The sequence below is a fragment of the Cydia splendana genome, chromosome 4 (genome assembly GCF_910591565.1).
Source record: "Cydia splendana chromosome 4, ilCydSple1.2, whole genome shotgun sequence".
Classification (NCBI taxonomy): Eukaryota; Metazoa; Arthropoda; class Insecta; order Lepidoptera; family Tortricidae; genus Cydia; species Cydia splendana.
The window spans coordinates 18,241,338-18,268,568 of record NC_085963.1 but is presented as its reverse complement, the minus strand read 5'-3'; the positions used below and the strand labels follow the sequence as shown (position 1 = coordinate 18,268,568).

General features: G+C 41.3%; 2 protein-coding genes across 2 annotated transcripts in view; one reads left to right on the top strand and one right to left on the bottom strand.

The window, feature by feature from the left end:
* The window catches only part of LOC134790153 (lysine-specific demethylase 6A), a 41,605-nt gene extending 34,699 nt beyond the window's left edge, over positions 1-6,906 (top strand). The window contains exons 11-12 of the mRNA XM_063760953.1: positions 2,067-2,208; positions 3,648-6,906. Of these exons, the coding sequence (XP_063617023.1) occupies positions 2,067-2,208; positions 3,648-5,178 (1,673 nt within the window). The 3' untranslated portion in view covers positions 5,179-6,906. The remainder of the gene's footprint in view (positions 1-2,066; positions 2,209-3,647) is intronic.
* Positions 6,907-11,310: 4,404 nt separating this feature from the next.
* LOC134790078 (SHC-transforming protein 1) lies at positions 11,311-24,732 on the bottom strand. Its single transcript, XM_063760841.1, has 8 exons — positions 24,327-24,732; positions 24,132-24,202; positions 23,505-23,903; positions 21,409-21,543; positions 19,166-19,266; positions 18,296-18,453; positions 16,313-16,435; positions 11,311-11,465 (listed from the first exon to the last, which is right to left on the bottom strand). Exons 1-8 carry the CDS (start codon positions 24,420-24,422, stop codon positions 11,334-11,336), a joined length of 1,215 nt encoding a protein of 404 aa, XP_063616911.1. The 5' UTR covers positions 24,423-24,732; the 3' UTR covers positions 11,311-11,333.
* Positions 24,733-27,231: the final 2,499 nt, after the last annotated feature.

Sequence of the window (27,231 nt, the reverse complement as noted above, 5' to 3'; positions counted from 1 at the left end):
CAAAAGTATTATTATAAGTTATAAAATGGTTAAGTACAAGAGGTATAAGGATAAATTGTTGATGATGACCCGGGCAATGGACACTGAAAAAAGTTAGTTTAGACAATGCTCATAAGCCATATTATAAGATTTAATCAATGCAGGGAAAATAATCTTCATATGCTATGATGAAAATATCATTTAAAAGATAAGATAGAGTCAGTGCGGAAAGAGAAGAGTCGTAGAATGTATTGCGCACATACTCTATATACAGTGGTACTACTAAACGATCTTAATAACTAGCTTAAATCTAAAATAGGCGCCCTTGAGGCATTGTACCAAGGATGCTGGCAGCATTTCCTCGCTGTATCGCAATGCTATTAATGTTGCTTGTAGAATATGATAAAGGACTAATCAAATTTGCTAAATCCTATTGAAGGTTTTGCTGTTTACGTGATGCTCTGATGCTTAAAGAAGCTTCCCTAGGGGGGGTATTCCATCTGTCCAATATTTTTGTCCAATGTGTATTGCGTCTCACATTTTGCTTTAATGAGAGTGTGAGACGCTATGACATTGGACAAATAAATTGGACAGGTGAAATACCACCCTAATGCAAATACATTACATACTTATACAATAATACAATTTTATAAAACACTGACATATTTGACTCATGAAATATAGAGCCTGCTACTTGCGTTTAGTATATGAACCCGCATTTAACACTTAACATCAAGAATTTTTTTTTTTTCATTAAGGTGTGTTCGGGAAATCCCAATCACTTTCCTATTGTCGGCTAATTCCGAAAATGGTTTTAGATATGATAGAATTATGGGTGATTTTCCTAATGGTCTAATATTCCGACGTGATTTGGAGTTACCCGCGTATACCTTAATATCCAAAGAATATCAACACATGGCTGACACTTTCGCTGAAATGCTCCAAAAAGAAACGTATTGCTCACTCCTACTTACGCATAACCAGATATGCAAGAGCAAGACGCATAACAGCTGGGGACATAGTATTAGTGGGAACAAATTTAGCTGTTCTTTCTCTTTTATCTTACGCGAGGGGCTCTTACGGGGCACTTAGACTCAGCAGGGCAATTAGTGCAAATACTCCACTTGCTCACACCCCAATCTTCATCCAAGTGTATGATGGGACGCAATTATTTTATACTACCTTGCCTACGAAAACTTTCTCAGTTTATTATGGTGCATTTTTATTTGAACTAGGTATAAAAAAATTAAAGCATCCTTTTGATATTCCAATTACTTTAAAGTACGATTCTTAATCTTTCAAAATGGAATTAAAATGGCTACCATCCATTTATATTTCAGCGAAAAAAAAGTGACTAAGTATAATCTATACGATTATTTCATGGTCAAACAAGTAATTTAGTTTCCCATACATTTATTGTCTGATAGGAAGTGACGTGAGCTGTTGTCACCATTTGGCATAGGGCGTAGGGGCGTTTCGAGCGCGTTCAACGAATACACGTATGATATATTTTGTACTGTTTTGACGCAGTAATGTAGTTTCATAGATAATTCCTCATAAAAAATGACACTAATTATACTGCTATAAATGGTAAAATCATAACCCTTCTCGTTGTCAAGTAAAAATACTTGGTTTAATTTTATTGTATTTTAGTACATACATGAAAAACCAACAGATATACATAGTATATCGTCGTTGAGAATGCCAAATCCGTTATGTGCACGATTTTTGATTGACAAATAGTTACCTAGCAACAAAATACATAAGGTATTAATTAATTTGATTAAAATCGCGCACATACCGGATTTGGCATTCTCAACGACGATATAGCATAATTACAATAGAATTACAAAGCCAATTACATGTTGTAATTTCTGGTCTTAGTCAACATGCAAATTTATAGGTCTACCACTTATTTTATCGCAGGCAGTTGTATACGCAATTGCTGGGTGATTTTCTAGTCGAAGGTAGCTGAGCTTTCGGATGCGTCGTCGTGTACCTTGCCGGAACGAAGGTTGATATTAGGCCGTGCGACTATCAGTTGACATCCTTGGCGGTCAAAAGGTTAACAAACCTTTTGTTTTCAGAATGCCCCGCCCCTAGCAGCAACGAGGCGATGCTGGGTGGGCGGCAGCCCGTGGTCAAGCTGGAGCCGCTGAAGGCCGAGCCGCTCAAGCCCGTCTCCTTCCACATCGGCATGAGCGCCAAGCAGATCCTAGAAGCTTGCAAGTGAGTCACACTTTACTTTACCTAGTACGAAGTAGTAAGAACAATCGCTGAAAGGAACACTTCAGACAAATAAAAAATTGTCAATAATCTTCTCGGTAAATATCAAATTTGAACAAATTAGACTTACAAACAATAATTTATGGTAACTACATTCAGAATTTCTGCGTTTCATTTTTGAACAGCAGTAGGTATGAGTATGAGACGTAAGATTTTTTCAAAGGAGTGACGATATTTAGTCCAGACTAAAATTAAAAGTGCGGAAGGATTGTTGAATATCCTTGTATTTGCTGAAATTTGTGTCTCGAGTGTTCTTTTTGGTTCCACTGCACACTGCACCGGACAAGCATGTGAATCAAACAACCAGGGAGCTCTGAGAAAATGTTGTTAGATTTTTTTTACTTGGTACGCTGAAAGATTATAATAATGCGGGAATGATTACATTAAACTTTTTTTTTTCCTCTGAAATAGTTGTGCGGTTGTTTGGTCCCCATATATAGGCATAGTTGCTTGTAAAAGTATTGATTAGAAATTGATCGTACTTTGCGGAACGTGATATTTACTAGTTTCTTCCTATAATCCAGTTTTTATGGTATCAAAGTTATTTTCCAAATTAAATGTAACCTTAATGGTGAATACATGCAAGTTTGAAGTTATTTGTAAATGTTGTTATTCTAAATATGTTTCTAAAGTTTTTCTGACGAGTTAAGTTTCCATTCTCCCACTTCCGTGTAATACGAAAGATTTCGAACAAAATGCTTTTAGAAGTAGTTATGCAATCCTGTATTTAACCTGCGTTAGATTTAGAAGTGAATGAGAAATAATTTCGTTTGGAATAATACAGCTATATAGTCTTATACGTTGCTGTACGGTCATCAAATTTCTCAATCGCTTACTTTTACCTTACCCTTGTGCACAAAATAAAAGATTTGTGCCAAAACAGGATCACAAGCCAGAGACCACAGCGCACCCGCGAGGCTAGCGGCGCGCCACTCGGAACGCAAGTAAATGGCCGCGGCCGGGCGCCTATTATGTGATCACCGTAGCTTTGTGCTCGTGTCAGCTGACGGCTCGGTACATTTTGGGTTTTAACCTTTAATGGAAGACAGCTTGTCAAATATTAATTGGAACTATTCGAAGGGAGAGATGATGAGTCGTCGGGAAAGATAAAGTACCGTTTCGTAAAAATAGTTTGCGAAAATCGTAAAAGTTTAAATATTTTAAATCAAAGTGGTAATGTTCGATTCCTCAATCTAGTATCGGGTTTTGTACTTTAATATTCTGGTATCTTACTAAGTATCTGCGTATGTAAAAACTAAGTCGACGTAACAACTGTATCGAGGTGACAGCCGACACGGGCACTAATTTACTGTGCTAATAGGCCGCTCGGTCTCGGCGCAAGTCCCCGAGCCGGTGGAGTAATGCGTGTTGTTATGTTGCAGACACGACGCCGGCAGCCCCTCGGCGTGGTCGGTGCTGGGCCCGGGGCTGGGCCCGCCGGAGCCGCCGCCGGTGCCGCCGCCGCGCCTCAGCGCCGAGCAGCTGGCGCCGCCCGCGCCCTTCGTCTACGTCGAGTCCAAGCGCGACGCCTTCAGCCCGCAGCTGCAGGACTTCTGCCTCAAGCACCCCATCGCCGTGGTGCGCGGCCTCACCGCCGCGCTCAAGCTCGACCTCGGCCTCTTCTCCACCAAGACGCTCGTCGAGGCCTGGCCCGACCACGCGGTCGAGGTGCGCACGCAGCTGATGCAGTCCGCCGACGAGAACTGGGACCCGACCGGCCGCCGCCGCGTGTGGGCGTGCGCCTCGCACCGCTCGCACACCACCGTGCGCAAGTACGCGCAGTACCAGGCCGGCTCCTTCCAGGAGTCCCTGCGCGAGGAGCGCGAGCGCGGCGGCGCGCCCGCGCCTGCGCACGGCGCGCTGTCGGACTCGGACGGCCGCGAGTCCGGCCCGGCCAAGCGCCGCCGCCAGGCGCGCATGCTGCGCTTCGGCACCAACGTGGACCTCTCCGACGAGCGCAAGTGGCGCGCGCAGCTCACCGAGCTGCAGAAGCTGCCCGCGTTCGCGCGCGTCGCCTCCGCCGCCAACATGCTGTCGCACGTCGGCCACGTCATCCTCGGCATGAACACCGTGCAGCTGTACATGAAGGTGCCCGGCTCGCGCACGCCCGGCCACCAGGAGAACAACAACTTCTGCTCGATCAACATCAACATCGGCCCCGGCGACTGCGAGTGGTTCGGCGTGCCCGACGCGTACTGGGGCGGCGTGCGCGAGCTGTGCGAGCGGCACCAGCTGTCGTACCTGCACGGCTCGTGGTGGCCCGACCCGGCCGAGCTGCGCGCGCACGGCGTGCCCGTGTACCGCTTCACGCAGCGGCCCGGCGACCTCGTGTGGGTGAACGCCGGCTGCGTGCACTGGGTGCAGGCCACCGGCTGGTGCAACAACATCGCGTGGAACGTCGGCCCGCTCACCGCGCGCCAGTACGGCCTCGCGCTCGACCGCTACGAGTGGAACAAGGTGCAGAACTTCAAGTCAATTGTGCCGATGGTGCACCTCACTTGGAATCTGGCTCGGAACATCCGCGTGTCGGACCCGCGCCTGCACAAGGCCATGCGCACGTGCCTGATGCAGACGCTGCGCGCGGCGCTGGGCACGCTGGCCGCCGTGCGCGCGCGCGGCGTGGGCGTGCGCTTCCACGGCCGCGCGCGCGGCGAGGCCTCGCACTACTGCGGCGTGTGCGAGCGAGAGGTGTGGCACGCGCTGCTGGTGCGCGAGCACGAGCGCCGCCACGTGGTGCACTGCCTGGCGTGCGCGCGCAAGGCCGAGCCGCAGCTCACCGGCTTCCTGTGCCTGGAGGAACACCACCTGGACGAGCTGGTGCAGGTGTACGACGCGTTCACGCTGCACCGGCCGGCGCCGCCGCCGGGCGCGCCGCACGCGGCCGTGCCTGCGCTGCCGGCGGTGCCGGACTGAGCCGGCACGGTCCGGCGCCGGGTTCCGTTTAGTTAGGCGGCGCCGGCCCGGCCGGCCGGCGTCGCCGCGCCTGTATTTATTTCGTGTGCGAGTGTATGGTAGTTCGGTCCGGTCCGCTTTCGTCGTTTCGTGGACGTGTTCCGATGCTAGTGTTGCGCGTGTTAGAGACCGTAAGATTCGTCGTTCGTCGGCCCCTCGTAATTTTGTTACTATGTTAGTCGGGTCGTTTTTATTATTATCTGAGACCATTTAAATTTAAAACGCGATGTAAATGTTCACGATCTATTTTTACTACGCCGTGTGAGTATAGAGAGTTGTTGACGCGACTATTTTTGGTGATATAAATGTAATTTTGTAAAAGATAAATTTTACAAGCTCCTCGATCACTTTTGTAATTGTGAGAGATATCGATTATAATCCGAAGTCAATTTGAGGGTATCGTGAGATAGCGGATTAGGTTAGTGTTCGTACAGTTTGTACTCTGACGTAGCGTAGCGAGGTACTCCTCGTGCTCAGGTGTTCACCGCGATATAAATGTGTTATTTTTGTATAGAGGCATATTTATTTATTTTACTGTGACTTAGTTTGATTTTCTAGTACATCTCTTAGCGAATAGTAGTGTAAGCGATCGCACGGAGTGGGGTCCTGCGTTTTAGCAGGGCCCGTTGAATAGTGCTGCAATGTCCCAAAGAATGTTATACTCGTGTAGGCAAGAGGATATCGAAGTCCTGATACATCGCATTTCTATGTTAAGTGCCTGAATCCTGTAATATTGGGAACTGACAATTTTCCTCTTATTGGCATTATTTAAAGAATTATTTGTTTACAAAATTGACATGACTGTGTTCTTAAATTCGAATTGGACTGTTTAAATTAGTGGTAATGAAATTGATTCCTCGGATTGATGTATAGTAGGATGGATTAGTGGAGTAAGCTCAGTGTGGCAGCGAGGCGGGCGCTCGCTGGTTGTTGTTCTCTTGGAGTTTATTCGTGTTGAGTGTCGACGGAGTGTTATGGCTGGCTTACGTTTTGAGAAGTAATAAGTGCGAGAATACCTGTGGCTCTAGTGAAAAAGTACAAGTCTCGTAGCTCAGATGAAAAAGGGTGTAAGTGATTGTAACCTATGCCCTTTTTCACCGCGAGACTTATGCCCCTTTTCACTAGAGCAACAAGTTTGTTACAAAACAAATGTATTTATTAGATCATTCTTTGAGCGTTTCATGATTGAAAAGCATTGCGTAGACACGTTTTAATGGTGACTGTCTCGACATTATGACATGACATTTCCGGTTTTCTAGTAGTCTCTGACTACTACCAAAGAACCAAAAATATCATCGAAATATATAGACGCTCTGTCATAAAATCATCCAAAGAAATGAGGCGACCGAAACACTTGTGATAATGACCCCTTTGATGACTTGCTGTAGATGTTTTTTTTTTTTCGTTATTGCTCATGTACCAGACAAATGGAGACGCCGTCAAAATAAATGGATAATTATAAAAATGTCGTCATTGATTCGAAAGAAACGCTGAAAGAATGGCCCAACTCGTGCTTTCACTTCTCAAAACGTAAATGAGTCTTTAGAGCGCCTCGCCTCGCCCGAGAGTCGGGTGTCGGTGGATGTAATGCCGATATTTATAATTAATATAAGAAAACATCACTGCCATGTATGACCTTACTGTTTATACTATAATATTAAATTTTTAATAAACAAATAATGTACCTAATTTCTTTGTTTTTCTTCGACATTTCTACCTTTCTAGAAATGAGGGAGCGAGGTGCGCGTTTACGCTTGTAGCTGATGTATTTTTTCCGCTTTGTAGTGAAAAGCGCCTACGAATAGAGAACCAAAAGTATATAAACATTCCAATTTTTTAGGGTTCCGTACCTCAAAAGGAAAAAACGGAACCCTTATAGGATCACTCGTGCGTCTGTCTGTCTGTCCGACCATTCCCCCCCTTTATCTCTGAAACTACTGGGCCTAAAATTTTGAAAAAAATACGCATAATAGTACTTTACCTATAGATGACAGGAAAACCTATTAGAAATGTGCAGTCAAGCGTGAGTCGGACTTATGTACGGAACCCTTGGAACGCGAGTCCGACTCGCACTTGACCGGTTTTTTTTTATTTAGAATAGGGTAAACAATCTAGACATGTCTTATTGAACCAAAATAATGTAAATATATATCCTTATTAAGTATTATAATTGTTAAATATTTTCTGTAACTTATTCTTCAACTGTTTCTACAATACAAAAACACGTCAAGATCGTTTACCCTTTTTCGAACGCTAAAGTCTAGTAATAGCGGGTCGCTGGTAGTGAATGTGATAGACGAGATAAATTCATATTTCAGAGGATGGCATTCCGTTGTTTAGGTTGGTATTCCACCTGCCCAATACCTTGGTCCAATGTGCATTGTGTCTCACTCTCTCACTGAGCAAAATCTGAGAAGTAAAAATAAATTGGACATGTGGAATACCACACTTACTCGTTGATGTTCTTACGCAAAAATGACAAAACAAATAAGATGGTTTAACGAATTATTTATTAAATCACATTCATATAATATATCTTCACATAAACATAATTTATATGAAGCCCAAGTATTTCTCAGAGCTAATCTTTGTGCGCTTGTAATAATACAATATAATTAATATTATTCACTAAATATTGAAAAGGGATAAAGAATTTTACGATAAAAATCATATTTATTTAAACTTAGAGAAAATTTAGTTTAAAGCATTGCGAATGACACATTTTATCACTTTAAATGGAAAAGATTTTTTTAGTCTTAAATAATACTACATAATATAATAGTAGTGTGATGGTTTATGTACAACTACCTATACTATACGCATAAATATACAACTAGGTTATTAAAATTGTTAACATCCATCCATAGTCATGTTGATGAGATAGATGGCGTTGCCGTCACTAGAGTGGTCTCGGAGTAAAAATACCTAAGGGTAATTCCATCTGTCCAATGTGTATTTTGTCTCACATTTTGCTTAATGACATAGTGAGATACATTGACATTGGACAGGTGGAATTCCAACCTAAAAAACACACAAACAGACCCACCATGTCAGTAGAAAACGGTGCGTAATTTAAATTTCCTATGGAAAGTCAACTCGTACTTTTTAATTTTGTCGCCTTTTACTACTGCCAAAATGGGTATGCCAGAGTTTAGCTTGCTGCTGCTTTCTGAACGTGTTAAAATATGTTGCGTTTTACCTCTTAAGAGCCCATCAACGTGCGCACTAGCGCCACTGCTAAATAATCGTGATTATTTAAATTTAACGACAGGTATTTAAAAAAGGGGGCCGTTGCGTACTGTATTTTGTATTTAAGTACCTTTTGAATACATCAGACTAGTTTTTTTGTTGCTCGATTGTGTGTCCTAAGTTAAAACGGCCGTTTGTGTTTTGCGTTCATAGATCGACGAATCCAGCAACATAAAAACTAGTTTGATGTATTCAAAAGGTACTTAAATGCAAAATACAGTACGTAGCGGCCCCCGTTTTTAAATACCTGTCGTTAAATTTAAATAATCACGATTATTTAGCAGTGGCGCTAGTGTGCACGTTGATGGGCTCATTTTTATACAGATTAACAATTCTAATTATATAAAGCTTAAAACTAAGTTCACATTCAATTTTAAGTAAGCCTTAATAGCACCTATGTTATATATTTTCGTTAAAATATAATATTACTTAATCGTAAAACATCGATCCAACTTATTGCACCGTATGTTTGGTAAAGGCGCACCTAAATTACTAACATTAAAAATAACATACAAAAATAGTTGTTTCGTAAAAACACAGAATATAAAAATCAAAGAGAATTTAGAATAGAGGAATATTGTCAAAGTAAATTATGTTGTCAGTACATTTACTGCCATCTTTCGACACTAATGATTAACACTTTTAGAACGTCATTTGACTTTGATCCTTGTTATTCATTTGTGTCGATAGATGGCAGTAAATGTACTGACTACATAATTTAGTTTGACAATATTCCTCTATTTCAAATTCGAGAGAGCGAATGACAATTAAAGGAAATAACAATCACAATCAACGAGCAACATATGAAGATTTCATTAGACTACAATAGATAATAAATGTCACAATGACATTTAACACACAAAACGTAATAAACAATTAAAGATCATTGCAGAGAGTCTGTTTACTAATATTGTCTAATGCTCTGGTTTCCTATGATAGCGGTGCCGTCATATAGCGGCCGTCTCCATACAAATACTACGACATCCATATTTAGCCGTATTATTTAGTATGGAGACGGCCGCTATATGACGGCACCGCTATCCTAGGAAAACCGATCTTAAGTGTTTACGTATTCAAAACAATTACCTTTTAAAGCCTAAAGCATACTAAATATATCTAGGACAAACGAATTATTGTACTTATGATATTTTCAGTGTCGATTATATTTTATATTCCACAACACCTAGTTACAATAGTACAATATTGTGTAATACAGTGCCATCTAGTGACGCATTGTGATAAGACATATGCTAAGTTTCAACAGTGGAACTAGAAGTGTGTAATTTTATTGTAATGTAGGTGCGTTAAGTTATATTATAATAGTGTTCAATACAGTCAATCAATACTTATATCAAACGGGGTTATTTAAATTAACAATTACGTTTTCGGTTCTAGGTTTTCCCTCTTTATCCCAGTGGCATTCATATTAGTATTAGAATAAAACAATCCATCCACGCATAGATTTACTGCACTGTAAAATATATGGACAAATAAAATAATTCAAGTTGCGTTGCGAACCTTCGACATGAGGTATCACTAGCGACATCTAGTATGTTTGACTGAACAACTTTACATTATTTTCGTGCAACTATTACACACAAGGATAAAGACAATTTTAATAAGCATGAATAGCATGATGATATAAAAAAGCAAATAAATAAATAATTTTGACAAATATAATTTACAGCTTTTAGGTAACAATGCTGACTTCGAGTATTAAAATTAAATGACTAAGTCGTCTGTCTTTGCGGAAAATCACAATTGGTCCAATTTGAATATCTGTAAATTTTATCATCATTCAGCGTCAATAATGTATACGCATCTCATTTTTTTATTCATATATTAACTATTGATGACATATACATAGAACTTTAGTGCCGTGTAAACTTACTAGTAAAATTTATTTGGAATAAATCAGTGGAACTTCCATGCACTGGCATTGTAAAATAATACCTAAATAATGTAGTTTAAAATTAACGTTAAAATGCATATCATAAATTTGCAGATCATTTTAGAAACTTTAACTCTCAGTCTAATATATTTCGTGTAAAAGTTGTTCGTAATGTAGTCATTACAGTGATTTATGTCAGAATTTTAAAGCAATTGCTTTAAAATTTAGACATAAATCACTCGTAGCACGTGTTCCTGCTATTACTCCTCGCGTAAGTATCAAGGTGATATCAACTCGGCTGCAGACTTTTCATTTTCTATATTCAAACATTGACTTACAATATTACTTCGTAGTGACGGGCCTCACAGGCGAAACGAAGTGGGTCAGTACATGTATTGGCCCACTTCGTACCGTTCGTAAGGCCATAGAGAAATATAGTAAGACAAGAGTGCTGACGCCATGCATCAGTTTTGGTACCAAAAAGACTATTATTTTCATAGTCGACATCGCATCGAGCATCGAGTAGCGGAATTATCAGTACTGCTGTACGGCTACCACCAGTTTTGACATTGACATAACGCTCACGTTTACGTAACTTACTTTCTATGCATCTCGCTCGTACTCGCATATGCGAGCAATAGTGGAAGCGAGATGTACAGAAAGTAAATTACGTAGACGTGAGCGTTATGTCAATGTTAAAACTGATGGTAGAGGCTCTGCAATTGTCAAGTAGCAGTACTGATAATTTCGCTACTCGATGCCAGATGTCGACTGTGAAAATAATAGTCTTTTTGGTACCAAAACTGATGTAAGGAGTGAGCAATCTATGTTTTTTTTTTCTCTATGGTAAGGCCCATCTTTTATACAAGTCAATGTATTCAAACGTTTGCATTCGGTAGTACATTTCCGTCGCTGGCCGTCGGGTGACGCGTCACACGTTGACCTGGTGGTCGGGCCGGCTGGGAGTGCGCCGGCCTCAGGAGTCTGGGCGCGGCACGGGGCGGCGCAGCAGCAGCGCGGAGTCGGCGGACACGATGGGCAGCTCGTTGGCGCAGTGGTACTTGATCAGGTGCGGCACGCTCTCGAACACGCGGTCTTTTGTTCGCACCTGAAATTGTAATAGAAAAGTTAAGCCCGGTACAGCTCTGGTTTTCTAGGATAGCGGTGCCGTCATATAGCGGCCGTCTCCATACGAAATACTACTCATCCTTATTTAGTCGAATTATTTTGGAGACGGCCGCTATATGACGGCACCGCTATCCTAGGAAAACCGAGCTTAAGTCTGTAAAATTCTGTATTAGGGTGGTATTCCATCTGTCCAATATACAGGGTGCAATCTTTTACGTGATACAAAATTAGTGTTTCATATACTTCTTCCCACAACTAAGAGGTCTTACAAAGGTCTCGATTGCTAACTTGCTTTATTCAGTTTTAATTTCAGTTGCAAGATATCCTCTTTTTTTTCCATATGAATGGTCATCCTACTTCTTTACAAATGAACAAAAAGTTTAGTATCAGTTTTACAGTAAATACTCTAGAGTGATAGGTACCATAATAATTTAAAACAAGTAATTTCGACAACTGTCGACGTGACATGACTTGTCAAAATAATCATCTAACTCAAAAAATGTACCAAGTTTTAAAAATGCCTCCTCCCTATCCTTTTACGCATATTGAGCGTTCGGATATGGTGTCGGTTTATTTTACGACCCATAGTACGGTGCAAACTCAGATATTGTTCCATGAAAAATATCCGGAACTTCCAATCCCGACACGTCGTCTTATAAACAGTACTGTCCATAATTTAAGGACTTATGGCCAGTTTACGGTCCCAGAACATGCCCGAGGCAGAGGACAACGAGCACGTTACGCGGAACCGTTCCGTACTCGAGTACTGGAGTACTTTCACCGCCACCCACAAGCCAGCACAAGGCAAGCCGCGGCTCGATTTGGAACATCCCATTTTTTATGTGGAAACTGTTGAATTCCCAAGGGAAACATCCCTTCCACTTTCAGCGTGTACAGGATATTGTTCTCGCGGATTACGGTAAAAGGACACAGTTTTGCCAATGGCTACTAGGTCACTTACATCTCAACATCTTGTGGTCAGATGAAGCGACCTTTACAAGAATAGGATTGTTCAACGTCCACAATGAACACTGGTGGAGTGATGTAAACCCACGTGTCACACGCAGAGATGCATTCCAAACTCGCTTTTCGCTTAATGTGTGGGCAGGCATTCTAAATAACTGCGTAATAGGGCCGCATTTTATTGAAGGTACACTAAATGGGCCTAAATACGAGGATCAGCTAAGAAACGTTTTACCAAGATTATTGATGGGAGTTCCTGATGAAAATCTAGAAAACTTACACTTTCAGCAAGACTCCTGCACACTTTTCACTACGGGTTCGAAACTACTTAAATCAGGAGTTCCCCGACCGATGGATTGGACGCAATGGCCCCATCGCTTGGCCACCTCGTAGCCCTGATCGCACCCCACTAGACTTCTTTTTATGGGGTGAGATTAAAAGGCAAGTTTACGAGCGAGAATCGCATACTGTCGCAGAGCTTCGCCAAAAAATTATACAGGCGTTTGATGTTGGTGGTTGATGAGAGCCAAGGAGTATGTACTTCGCAAACTTAGAGACAATTTAAGACGGCGTGCGGAGTTATGCCAGCAGGAAGGTGGTGGACATTTTGAACAGTTATTAAAATACGTTTGAAGTAAACTAGTTTTCGTTTTGTAAATAAATTTTGTCTACTTACTTCGTTTATTATTAACAGTCTTTATGTAGAAGTACAATCACCACACGGTAATGTAGAGCCACTCGCAAATGTTGATAACTTGGCCGTGTAATGCAATCAGGCATTATCGGTAACTTTTGTGTGTAATCGAGAACGACCGATGGTCCCATGATGTGAAATTTTGACGCTGAAAAACTGATTTACGTAAAAAAATGTCTTTCTCTACGTGAATCTCTAGGTGACAGATTTGTTTGTTAAACGCTAGATGTCGCTGTCCCCAGCGGAAACTGGGTAACGCTAGTCCCTCCAAGATTTCTTAAGAGAAAATTATTCAAATTGATAAGGCTTTCTTCGAATCGGTAATTAGGTACGGAACTTATCAATCATCAATAACAGTGATAAGATAATTGATAAAACTCGTGAAGTGTCATTGTCATAGAATGTAGGGTGTCCATACTTTGAGTTTGTGATTAAATTATTTGTTAGAAAAATATGAAGTTTTAAATAAGACTAATTTAAACAATTGAATAAATGCATTATATTCTCCAGCATCAGCGGAACTAGATACACTATTTTTGTATCACGTAAAAGATTGCACCCTGTATTGGTCCAATGTCATTGCGTCTTTCTTTCATTAAGCAAAATGTGAGACAAAGTACACATTGGACAAAGAATTGGACAGGAGGAATACCACCCTTACTTACTTTTGATTGTAAAAGAAATGAGGAATGCGAATATTTGAAGAAAAAATATTAGTTTTCAGAGCAATATTCTCGTTAGTGATTACCACTAGCGCCATCTAGTACGAAAGGAAGGAACTCTGACTTATGCAGCTATCAGTATTAATAATCAAATTACAATCGTGTTTAATTATTTCAGGCATATGTACAATGCGCTTATGAATGTAACAAAACGAATAACAGTTTAAAGCAAAAAAATCTTATGACCCCCCTATCCGGTGTAAAAATGCGGCGGAACTTGTGACGACTACCACTAGTGACATCTAGTAGGAAAATAGTGGACTACTTAATATAATCGACCAAAAGCATATCAAAAGAGCCATTTTTATTACACTTTTGGTTTTTGATATTTTTATGTAACTTCTACTTAGAATCAGCAACTCTGTAGATCCTAACATTCCTAGGTGGTATTCCATATGTCCAATATCATAGTCTAATGTATATTAACGTCTCACATTTTGCTTAATGAGAGAGTGAGACGCAATGCACCAAGTTGGACAGGTGGAATAGCACCCTTATGTGTAGCAATGGAGGGAGCATTCCATGAAATTGTCGTTTGTCCCGTACAAACGCGAATTTTCTGAAGATATGTAGGTATATGAGTTTCTTTTTCAGTGACAAAACAACAAATTTATTTTTATTTATTTATTTAGAAATTTAATTCAGGCAACAAGGCCCATATTACAAATACCTTACAGACTAACATACATATGTATTTTATAAACTTAAAACTAAACACTATTTAGTCGACAAAACGGCGTGGCTCCGTTGCATCGGCTGCTCTTGTGTCGGATTCGGCAGTTTGCCCCGGAACCTCCGAAACACGACACCTTTCGGCCAGAAGTCGACGCACTCGATGGTTCCCTGCAACGGTCGCGGCACGCGCACCACAAAAGAGTTGAAGTGCACGTAGTGGCGCGATCGAAGCTGGAACACCCTCAGCGTGTAGCCGGTCTTCTGGTGTACATACTCCACCACTTCAGCAGCCGTGGCGGTGTAATGCAGGCGCGATACGTACAGCGCCTTACTCGGTGTAGCAACCCGCAAGCCAGAATTAGCCGGTTCGGCGGTACCACACTGAGTCTTACGAGGCGCCGTGCGCGCCTTCTTCTTTCTTGATACCACTGTGAAATCCTCTTCATCCACACTGGTAACAGGGAGCTTCTCCTTGGGAGCCGCTCAATCTTCAGTACCCTTTACAGGTACACTAACCCGGTTCGGTGCGACTTTCGGACCGGCGACGACATCCGCGTAAACACGATGACGTGATTTGGAGGAGGCGGGGGGAGGGCGCGCGCGCGGGAGGCTCGCGGGCGGCGACACGGCTGATGCGACACATGTTACAGTGTCAGCAACTCGCAAACTGACCGACTCGGCGCTCGTGGCTTGCCGGTCATCGCACTTGAAATTCGACGCCGCCGACCGAGTAAGGGCACTGTTTCGCAAACTGATGACTTCGTTGCGTAACTCGGTTATAGTGACCTGGGCTGCATCAAACTTCGAAATGACATCTGCTAGACTTGTTTTTAGGGCCACGATTTCCTTCAACAAGCAGCTAACGTCGACATGATCCGGAATATAGGACGGCAGGCTGGAGGCACCCGTCGTCGTAAACTCTGGAATCCGATCTTCATTCTCCCTTAGAACGTTTATGATGTTCCGGAGGGTCTTCTTCCCGGTTTCATCTCCTCTCCGGTGAGGTACATACGTGCCGGCGCTCCCGAGGGACTCGTGCAGCACCTTCTTTGCTGTACAGATATCTTCGACGGAAAAACTCGACGAACAGATCTGGACAGCAGACACCGTGTCCATCACTCCTTCCAGCAGCAGCTTCTGTTGCAGAAAGGCGAGGAGCTCGTTCACGATCGGTGCACTCTGTCCGGAGGCACTCATCGCGTCACTTCGCTAGCTGCGGCCGAGCCGCGCTAATTTCGCAATTAATTAAATTAATTGATCATCTATGCGTCTATATCGCTGCGCGCATTGGACACGACTGACAAAAATATGCACAGAAAAATAACCGTCGGCTTTAATAGCCGAAGAAAAAGTTGTAATATCTTCTTCTTCCTCGCGTTATCCCGGCATTTTGCCACGGCTCATGGGGTCAGCTTGACAACTAATCTCATGATTTGACGTAGGCACTAGTTTTTAAGCGACTGCCATATGACCTTCCAACCCAGAGGGAAACTAGGCCTTATTGGGATTAGTCCGGTTTCCTCACGATGTTTTTCCTTCACCGAAAAGCGACTGGCAAATATCAAATGATATTTCGTACATAAGTTCCGAAAAACTCATTGGTACGAGCCGGGGTTTGAACCCGCGACCTCCGGATTGAAAGTCGCACGCTCTTACCGCTAGGCTACCAGCAGAAAAAGTTGTAATATATGAAATAAAATGCGTTTGTACGGGACAGCCCGTGGAATGGTCGTGAGGTGGTCCGCCGGTGCGGGGTGGGGTGCTCATGCTCACCACGCCGTGGGGGTCGACGAGCAGCAGGTGCTTGTGCGCGCCGCGCCGCGCGCCCGTCAGCACGAGCTGCCCCGCGCTGCCCGCCGACTCCCGCACCAGGAACTCGCCGTCCGCCGTCACCAGCTGGAAAATATAACCATTATTCATATTGCTATATAGATTTACCGCTTAAAGGTAACGGTTCGAGCAGAGTTTTGAACTCTGCAGAAGGAAACACAGCCACATCAAATATTTCTCCTCCATCCCTCTGCTAGGCTTTCGACGATATCAACTTGCCACTTAGTTAATTGGCTGGCGACGCCCTTGAATGCTTGTTGAGGTTATTTCATTATATTACTTCTACGAACTTTTTGCTAATGAAGAAAAAATACAGGGCCAAGATTTTTATATTTGAACTGACTTTATATGATTTATCTCAAACTTGACAGTAGTAGTGGTTCGTGCCTACAAATAATAGAATCACCAATAGATGTCGCTAGTAGTCATACGCATCCTAATGAAACCAAAATACATTATGTAAATGACATTGCCTATTTATCAACAAAAGTTTATTAGATCACAAATCTGATGAAGATTGTGAAATTCCAAACTTCTTTTACATTCACAGTAAAGTTAACATACTTTCTGTTTTCCAAAGTGTAATATTGTTACGATAGATGTCGCTAGGCGCCACCCAAAGACAAATATAAGGATATGGTGGAAATATTTACCAATTACTACTTACCGACGAGTAGGTCTCAGTACTATATTTTTATTATGGGGGTTAGTACCCCAAAGTCTTAAGACACACCCAAAGTGTGTAATCTACTTTTTCTCAAAAATGGACGGCAAAGTCGACTTTGCCGTTTAAAAAATAGGTCGCGAAGCGCGTAGTTTATGGTCAGTCAAAAATTAAAAAGGTAAAAACATTGCAGTCTCGATTTTGGGACTGCAATGTTGCATACAAATTCCATTATTTGTCGAGTTCCAAACTTTTTAAAAGTTGAAATGGCCATATCAAATGAAGGCACAGGCCCATTAAACAGCCAAACAGATGATTAGTACCGCGACTATTTAGCTGTCTCAAATAGGTTGGCGTATTTTCGGCAGAAAAATACACTTCTATTTTTTTATTAAAAAAATAAAAAGGCGGCAAAGCTAATTTTTCAATTGTTTCTACTTTTTTCTGTGAAAATATATACGTAAGAAAGTTGCTTTTGTAAAATATTTCTATGATATTTATATTTCTTGCACCATTTTTGAGAAAAGCACTATATATGACTCGGCTGGAAGGCTACTTGCTGGCTTCGGATTCAATTAAACGGACTCCCAAGGTCGTCCGTTTAAAACGAATCCTCAGCCTGCAAGTAGCTACTTCCGAGCCTCGACAATAATGTACTATTTCTCAAAAATGGACGGCAAAGTCGACTTTGCCGTTTAAAAAATAGGTTGCGAAGCGCGTAGTTTATGGTCAGTCAAAAATTAAAAAGTTTAAAACATTGCAGTCTCGATTTTGGGACTGCAATGTTGCATACAAATTCCATTATTTGTCGAGTTCCAAACTTTTTAAAAGTTGAAATGGCCATATCAAATGAAGGCACAGGCCCATTAAACAGCCAAACAGATGATTAGTACCGCGACTATTTAGCTGTCTCAAATAGGTTGGCGTATTTTTGGCAGAAAAATACACTTCTATTTAATAAAAAGGCGGCAAAGCTAATTTTTTCAATTGTTTCTACTTTTTTCTGTGAAAAAATTTAGTTAAGAAAGTTGCTTTTGTAAAATATTTCTATGATATTTATATTTCTTGCACCATTTTTGAGAAAAGCACTATATATGACTCGGCTGGAAGGCTACTTGCTGGCTTCGGATTCAATTAAACGGACTCCCAAGGTCGTCCGTTTAAAACGAATCCTCAGCCTGCAAGTAGCTACTTCCGAGCCTCGACAATAATGTACTATTCCTTTATTAGGCTCTAAAGTTACTTAGGTTCACTGTAGGTACCTTTTCAGCGGTGCTCCGTGCTATAGGTCCGTGGAACCAAGGCTCGCGCGCCAGCAACGCGGCCTGCTCGGCCGCTGAGAGAGGCTCGGGCTCCGCTGACGAGCTGGAGGTCGCCGAGGCGGTCGCCGGCGACGTTACTGGCGCCGCGGTGAACGGTTCTGAAACACGCAGTATCCATTTATCGTTACAGAATGCGTTAACAGTTGGTGTAATTATTTTAGAATGGAATACAAGGCGAAGAATTATTAATCGAATCTCCTTTTATTTTCTGGATGCCCCCTTGTTTTTAAGAAGTTAAATAACACAATAACTGGTCGCCCGCAAAATAAGGCTCACCCTAAGAAATTAGTGTGTCCGTGTATAGAATTCAGCTATTTTCGCGGGTGGATCCTTTATAAAAGAGGAATAGAGTGTATAGAGAATTACTGTTATGGTAAATTATGTAGCCACAGTACATTTACTGCCATCTTTCAACAGAAGATTAAAACTGTTAGAACGCTATTTGACTTTGATCCTTATTCTTTCACTGATATGTGTAAATTTGTTAAATATTGAAATTAACGCCATCTACTCGACAGTAGGCCAAATGTTATGGCGCCATCGCCTGAAAAGATTGCACCATACCTTTGGTCTACTTTACTTTGACAATCCGCCTCTATTTCAAATTCTCTTTGCCTTTACTAAGTTGTATGCGATTTGGATTTCTCTAGAACCTCCCATGCATATTAGGAAATTTTCTGAATATTTCACATCTAGATGTATAGCTTATAGCCTATAGGTCATATTGCCAAGTCACATCATGGTAAATTCTGCTAGTACAGGTCATGTTCACGCATGTGTAGAATATGCACTTGCTTAGCAGGTACTCACGCATGTCGAAGATGTCGGTGTGATGGTTGGGCAGCAGCGCCGTCGGCGGCGTGCGCGGCGGCGGCGTCTGGTTCACGTAGTGCCGGACACTCTCCTCGCACCTGTTACAACATACATATTTATAATATGTTTAAAACTAAGTTGATCACTGTAAACGTAATTTGGGGAAAAGGTTCCAATGTGACATGTTGTCTTGTCTGAAAGTCTATTTTTAGGGTACCATACTCAAAGGATAAAATGGGACCCCATTACTAAGACTCCGCTGTTCGTCCGTCCGTCCGACCGTCCGTCCGTCCGTCCATCCGTCCGTCCGTCCGTCCGTCCGTCCGTCCGTCACCAGGCTGTATCTCACGAACCGTGATAGCTAGACAGTTGACATTTTCACAGATGATGTATTTCTGTTGCCTCTATAACAACAAATACTAAAAAGTACGGATCCCTCGGTGGGCGAGTCCGACTCGCACTTGTCCGGTTATTTTTAAGAGCCTATATAGTGTCCCACTGCTGCTGCTGGGCAAAGGCCTCCCCCCTAGACTTCCAATCTTCCAGATTAACTGCAGCATCCGTCCAGTTGCTACACAGAACACCGCCTCTAGAAACCTAATATTGGCCATTTTGTTCCCGACGCAAATCACCAAACTGTGAGGTGCGGGAGGGGTGCTCACGGCGTTGTGATTGGTCGTTTTAAACATGGCGCGCTGACACGTGTAAATGTAGGGATGGGACATGTTCATTACAGGTAGTGGGTACTGCTACCAGTGACATCGAAATTTATTGTGGTAAAATTGTTACCAATTTAGTATACTTAGAGTAAACTTACTTAATAATTATACTTATTGATTAATTTAATATTTCATTAAGTAATTTAACAATGTACCTGAAATTTTTACTTAACATATTAGGGCATTTCTGTTTAAAGTACCCAGAACTTGAATTTTAAAGTTTAGAATTTTTATATTATTTCCACTCAGAATCGCAATCTCTTTCGATACGAGAAAAAAGTGTCGCCAAAATCTCATACAATTATTTTCTTTTGTCCGTTTTATTAAGGTCATAGAAGGTTGTATTGAAAACATATTCAAATGGACCAATAACATATGCCTATTACAAATCAACTGCGAGTTCTCTCGCACTTCTTTGAAGTTCATCATTAGGTCCATCTCGTGACATGAGACCTAACTGCTCACCTAGAGGATTCTAAAAAACCCATACAACATATGTCTATCACAAACCAACACCGAGTTCCCTCGCACTTCTTTGAAGTTCATCATCAGGTCCAAAATCAGGTCTAAAATGGTACAATACGGTATGACGAAGCACGAAGTTTCCGCAACTGAAAAACCATCATCGTCACATCACTAGTCGAAAGGGAAAGGGATAGCGCATTGCATTTTCAAGTTGACGAAAAGGGACGGACATACTTCGCCTCTGCTTACTGACCAGTATAAAATGAACCCCGCGGACAAGAAACATTATTCAATGAAATAATGAATTTCGCTTTCCTGTGGGATGTTATTCCATCTGTTTTGTAAGTAGAAGTCTTAGATGACTTGCCACACCATTTTACGCTGCAATATCCCATGATTTCCCAATGAATTCAATAGTTTACGATTTATTTTCTTAGACTCGTGCACACTGCTAACAGGTCGTAACCTTGGGCGCAACTGATCGGAGCGGCGCGCGAACAATCTTATATTTGACCTATACACCATACGGGCGGTGACCGCGAGTCGTCCTATAAGCTCGGTCTATAGGGGTTGGTCTGTGAGTTGCTATTATATTAAGAAAAATTTGAGGGTAACTTTTCTGCTTAGGCTGGTAAAAAGTTCACCTGATGCTCAGAGCTCATGCTCAATATACTAGGCCACTAGGAAACTACCCCGCAAGTACCACACAAAACTGTAACGAATAATGCTTCGGCCACGGAATGCGAAGTCTGAGCGTAGACCTCGCCGACCTCCATATATTTGTGGCATTAGAATTAAGCGTGCACGCTCCTGACGCTCTGAGTGTACATTTTGTGGCCCTCAAGTAAGTTAGGTGGAATATAGCAATATTATTAACTTACGAGGACATTGGCGGAATCGGCTGTAGTGGCGGCGGCGGCGGGTGGCGGTGGGACGGAGGCTCCGGCGGCATCTTGTCCGGCATGTCGTTGTAGTACTCGCGATCATCTAGCGGCCGGGAGCCGTTTAGATTCAGGCTGTGAAGAGTATGGGCATAGTCGGTAACATACTACTTACGAAGACATTGGCGGAATCGGCTGTAGTGGCGGCGGCGGCGGGTGGCGGTGGGACGGAGGCTCCGGCGGCATCTTGTCCGGCATGTCGTTGTAGTACTCGCGATCATCTAGCGGCCGGGAGCCGTTTAGGTTTAGGCTGTGGACAGGAGTGAGAACACAGTCGGTAACAAGGTCGAAGCATATTAATCATATATAATTTAACAGCCTCCTAGCCTAGTTGGTAGTGACCCTACCTACAAAGCAGGAGATTCAAATCCTGGTAAGGAAATTTATTTGTGTGTTCTTCACAAATATTTGTCCCTGAGACATGGTTTTTTTCTATGTATTTAAGTATTTATCTATCTGTTTATCTATACATATTTATGAATGTTTGTATGTATCGTCGTCTATAGTAGCCACATAACAAGCCTTATTGAGCTTACTGTGGAACTAGGACGATTTGTGTAAGGTTGTCCCATACTCTTTATCTTTATTTATTTATTTATATATTATAGTTAACAACCCAGTAGTCCAGTGACCACTATATATTAGAACAATCAAACAGTTTTGTTAGCATTACAGCTTTTATCTAAACTAGTATTATACAATTTTATGTATATTGTATTGTAGGAGCACATATGAATGGATTTCCTGAGGCAGCAAAGGAAAATATCCTCTTTGTGTATATATAACAATAGGGACATACATAGTAGATAAGACATAATAGTTCTAGGAAAAGTTATTAGATGACATAATTTCATTGCCTATATGAACAATTCTAAGTATTAACAATATAGCCATACATTGACTGTTATATTTATGAAACATCCACTTTAGCAGACCATTCTTTCCTTTTGATAAAGCTTATCTAGCTAACAGTCTAGCAATGTAACTTAATAAGTTTGAATTCTGGGCGAAAATAAATATGGTTTTCATTAGCATCAAAGTAGCTCAACTTCACGTGTTCGTGTTGTTACACAACTCCACATGCCTTGTTTCATTTTGGACTGTAATTTCCATATGCTCAAAAAAACTAACCCACTGAAGTCGCGCGACTAACGAGAGGTCATAAATGTTGATTTTAAGTCTAAGGGTACATATGTATTGTTTTAGTTAAGAAGCCGCCTCTGCAATCAAGTTTCAATTATAAATCAACCTCATTAACCACCTACAATATGGCATAAACCTTAATAATGTCTGTTAATTAAGTGGTCTTGCACATATATATTATTAAAACTCATAAAACATATTGCTACTACATGTATATTACCAAATCAGCTTTCTCAAGTCAATGCAATGCAAGGTTTTAGAAAGTGTTATTGAAAACTGCACCTTATTATAACTGTATGATATAGTCCAATCTGCATTGACAAAATACTACATGAATGCAATAAAAATATGCAAAATGCAAGAGCCATTGAATTCAGTATAAAAGCAACAAGGTCTGAGTCATCCTTATTTATTAGCAGTACACAGCAGACCAGTTAATTGATAGCTTTATCTGTGCAATGAATCAGCTTAGCAAACATTGTGTATGTTTGATGTATTGATTTGGCAACAATTTTAGAAGGGGTACCTTTATCATATTTGTGGAATTTGTAATATGGTGATCTCATTTGAGGAAAAAATATAAAACTATATAAGTATATGTTATTTTCAGTTTAACTTTGGCAGGAAGGGTTTAATTCATTTGTTTGTTATGAATTAAAAGGCCAAAAATAATCTACTTACACATGAAAGTCATTAAAAAAAAAAATATTTCAATCGTCAAAACCAGCGGTCAGCAACCTTTTAGCAGCCAAGGGCCAAATAGTAGTTACCGAAGTTGACGCGGGCCGCACTTTGTTAATATTTATGACTTTATCACACATTGTCATTTGTCAATATTACATACAAAATAGCCAGAGGCTCGCGGGCCGCAAGTGAGAGGTTCGCGTGCCGCATGCGGCCCGCGGGCCGCTTGTTGCCGACCTGTCTAAAGCTCAACATAGGAAAATCTACCTTGCTTAAATGGGCTAGAAGTAATAACAATAGGCAGGAAATCAATGGCCACTAGGGGCATCAGGTTTAGGGGCATAGTTTAGGTTAAAGAACAGAATAGATACATGTTTTACTTACGAGGAAGGTTTTGTTAAAAATTCCTTGAAGCGGAGTTCAAAGGCTTGTCCAATGGTAGCAATGACATCCTGGGCTAGCCTCCCCCCACACTCTAACACATAGCATGCCCTCCATTCTGAAGGTGGTGCTGATTTGGCTACATATGCTACAAAGTCTAAAGAGTCTGCGTCACCGCCAGATGCAAATGATACTCTTGGCATGTCATGTCGGGCTACTGTCTCGTGGCCTTCAAGTGCTGCTAGAGTTATGGCTTTGGATGAGATGGTGAGGGCCACATTGGCTCCGGAATGTGCCATGCGCGGCTTTGCCGCTAAAGCTCGTGCTGCAGCTTGGCCGACACGGCGCTTTTTGTCTGCTGATCTTAAGCCCGCTGCTGCACAAACTCGAGCTATGCATTCTCTGTGAATGTAATGTATGGGTTCATGTTTTCATCAATTTATTTTACTCATTTTATTTAAAAAAGAACATAGTACAATGCTTGTTATTAACACAGAAAACCGCCTTGGTCTGTGTGTTATTAAGAAACAATTCAACAATTTTCCTCTTACTGATTTTATAAGCCATTTTGAATAATGTAGGTATGTTTTTCAAATGTACGTCTAAACAGCCAAAACTTGAGTTACTTACTTTGCTACTTGAGATCTGGTTTCAAAATCCAGCTTTTTCATGGAAGTCAGCACCTCCATACACCCAATGTACTGCAAAATACATACAAGCCTATAAATTTAGAATGTGCATAACTTAAGGCATATTTGCGTCACAGGGGACTTCCTGTTGTGATCGCAATGTTCGAGGTGCGCTAGGAATGTCGCAGTTTCTTACCCTGACCGCATATGTTATGCCGTCGCTCGCCAGCACGGAGTCCGGGTGGATCCAACCACGGACCGGCTTGGCCACAAACGCCCCGTTCTCCGCCATCTCCAACACAATTTCAAAACACTAACACCAGCCACAACAAACTCTCTTCACACTTCGCCTACTCTAAGTTATTTTAAATACGCTTTCATTATGATTCAAATCATTAATTCACAGACGGCGCTGCAATTGTCGCTGGCGAAACACCTCACGCATAACAATTTAAATTCAATACTTTATTAGGAAATTGCAATGTTCAATTTTGCAAAAGCGTGTTTCATTGTACAATGTAACAATAGTGTTTAAAAAATAAATTCTACACAATCACAAAAGTTACAACTTTTTTGACAGAATTCATAACCAGGCACAGATAAACAAAATAAATCATTTAAAAGGGAGGGAAGACATTACATTGATTCATATAAACGCGTAATGTTGGCTAAACGTTTTATAGTGGTAATTCATTTCGTGGTGGTTTCGTTTCTCTAGTCTAGTGTGGTTGTGTCACTTTTGATTGCCATATTAAAGAATGAGATGACAATAGAATATAAATATAATGGAGTAAAATCTAAAATATGATTGAAATATACTTGGTCAAGCAGTTCTTGTCAGTAGAAAAAGGCGGCAAATTTGAAAAATGTAGGCGCGAAGTGATAACGTCCCATAGAAAATTTGAATTTCGCGCCTTTTTTTACTGACAAGATTTGCTTGACCATCTATAGTTTCAAACAAAGGATTTTTCATCAAAATAAGGTCAGGATGTTTTTTTTGTCAACTCTGTAAAGTGTAGGGAATCAGCAAATCAAAAATGACACTGTTCTCTCTGTGCGGAAAGAGAAGAATCGTGAAATGTATTAGCCGGTTTAGACTCGTGGCTCGCCTCGACACACTCGCGTTCGGCTTGTCATTCGGTTATAAACCTTATGCCGTGCCGTTAATGTTTAAATTATATTAGCTCAACGAGCTTGCGAGCCATGAGACGAGCGCGCGAGAATGTACATCGCTTGTATGAGATCCAATTCATTCTATATACGACTTTTCTCTTTCCGCACCTTCGAGCAACACCGGCTTCCGACACATCGGAAGGGAGGGGCCCAAGCGATATCTCACCGTACAAATCTTTCTGCCATTTTTCGCGGGGGGAAAGGTGCACACAGTCGCACTTCTCACACACTTACATACAAAATCCAATCTGTAATGACGACACAAATACATAGAAAATGACACACGTCAAAGACAAATCTTGCAAACCTCGATCTCTTTTTGTGTACGGACGAGTGACAAGTGTCACAACACGCACACTATCACATTTTCGTTGAAGTATGTTATTGTATTCTGAGAGATGAGAAGTCGGATTTGTCGCTCGACCGATCCGCAATTTGTACTGAGCGAGCAAACTCGATAAATCCAACAATTACATGAGACTAAAATATAATAATTGTGTTTGAATGTAATTAAACGTATGATATGTAAAAAAAATATTACATGTGAAATGTAACACTTTCTTTTTGTAAATTTGATGTCCCCGACCTCTTTTTATAACAAAAAACCGAGCAAACAGGCATTTTTGTGCAGCAGTGTTCACGCGCGCGTCTGGACTCGGTCTAGTGAAAAATCCAAGTGCAACTAGTTTTATTACCCGCGCTAGATTAGATTGACGCGCTAATCTTGTACCTCGGCAGAGGGGAAATAGTGCGAATGCCGCCTCCCTTCCGTGTTGCTCGAAGTTCCGCACAGACATGAAAATCCTAAATCACGCCAAAATCACGCTATCAAGAGTCTTCTTGAAAGACAGGTTGTTGTAGGTCGATCATAGTTTTTGTTTGGTAACCAAATTGCACGTTAGATGGCGCTGCTCGTTTAACTAAAAATCCTGAATCGCGCTATTATACTGCGTCAAGCAAATCTTGTCAGTAGAAAAAGGCGGCAAATTTGAAAAATCGCGGGCTAGCAACACTATGTTCGAATAATTCCAAATTCGCGTGTCGTCTGTGTTTTATCTGTGGCCAACTTGTTTGTTGACATTCTGAATCGTTTTTATTTCAAGAGATATTTCTGCTGTGACCTGTGATATTTTCTGATATTTAATAAGATTGTGCATTACCTTAAGCAAAGCTAAGCCTGCAATGTATAATCATACTCGTTCATAGTAAACATTACTAACATTTTAGGTTATGACAAGTACTGGAAGAACATGGGAAGAACTTGGGAACTTGTAAGATTATGTGCAGTTTTTTTGTTTTAGGGTTAAAAGGCATAAATAAAATTAAAACGTATGCCTAAATCTATCCAATAAGACCACACATTGTGTCCTGGAAACCGTCCATAGGCCCACATATCTTACTATTTTCAGCGACTGATTCGACTACATAATTTACAAAGGTAAACTTTTAAAACAGTATTAAGAACTTTGATTATATCGCCGTTCTTTCGCAACATTACCTAATCCTTACATATGTTTGTTGCAGGATTAAATCTCGCTCAATATGAGGCGTTCGTAGTAGGTAGTTTCTCTTCAGAAGTTCAGTCAGACAATACTTACCTACGGCGGTTTGTATACGTGTACAGCGCAACCAAGACGAAAAATAAATTTATTATTTAAAAATGTAACAAAAATATTGAGAGCTTAAATATTGATGGAATAGATTATTCTTGTATAAGTTGTCCTTATGTTAGTCATCAAGAAAGTATATTATTTAGGCTAATTTGTTTCATGCTCTCAGCTACTGCACATATATACCTATGGGAAATCCTAGTTTATACTTGCTGAAACAGGTACAGTCAGCAGCAAAAGTTACTAAGCGGGCCAGGTGTTCAAAATTATCTTGACGCGACTTTATTATTAAGAGAATAAGAGTGTGTCAAGGTAATT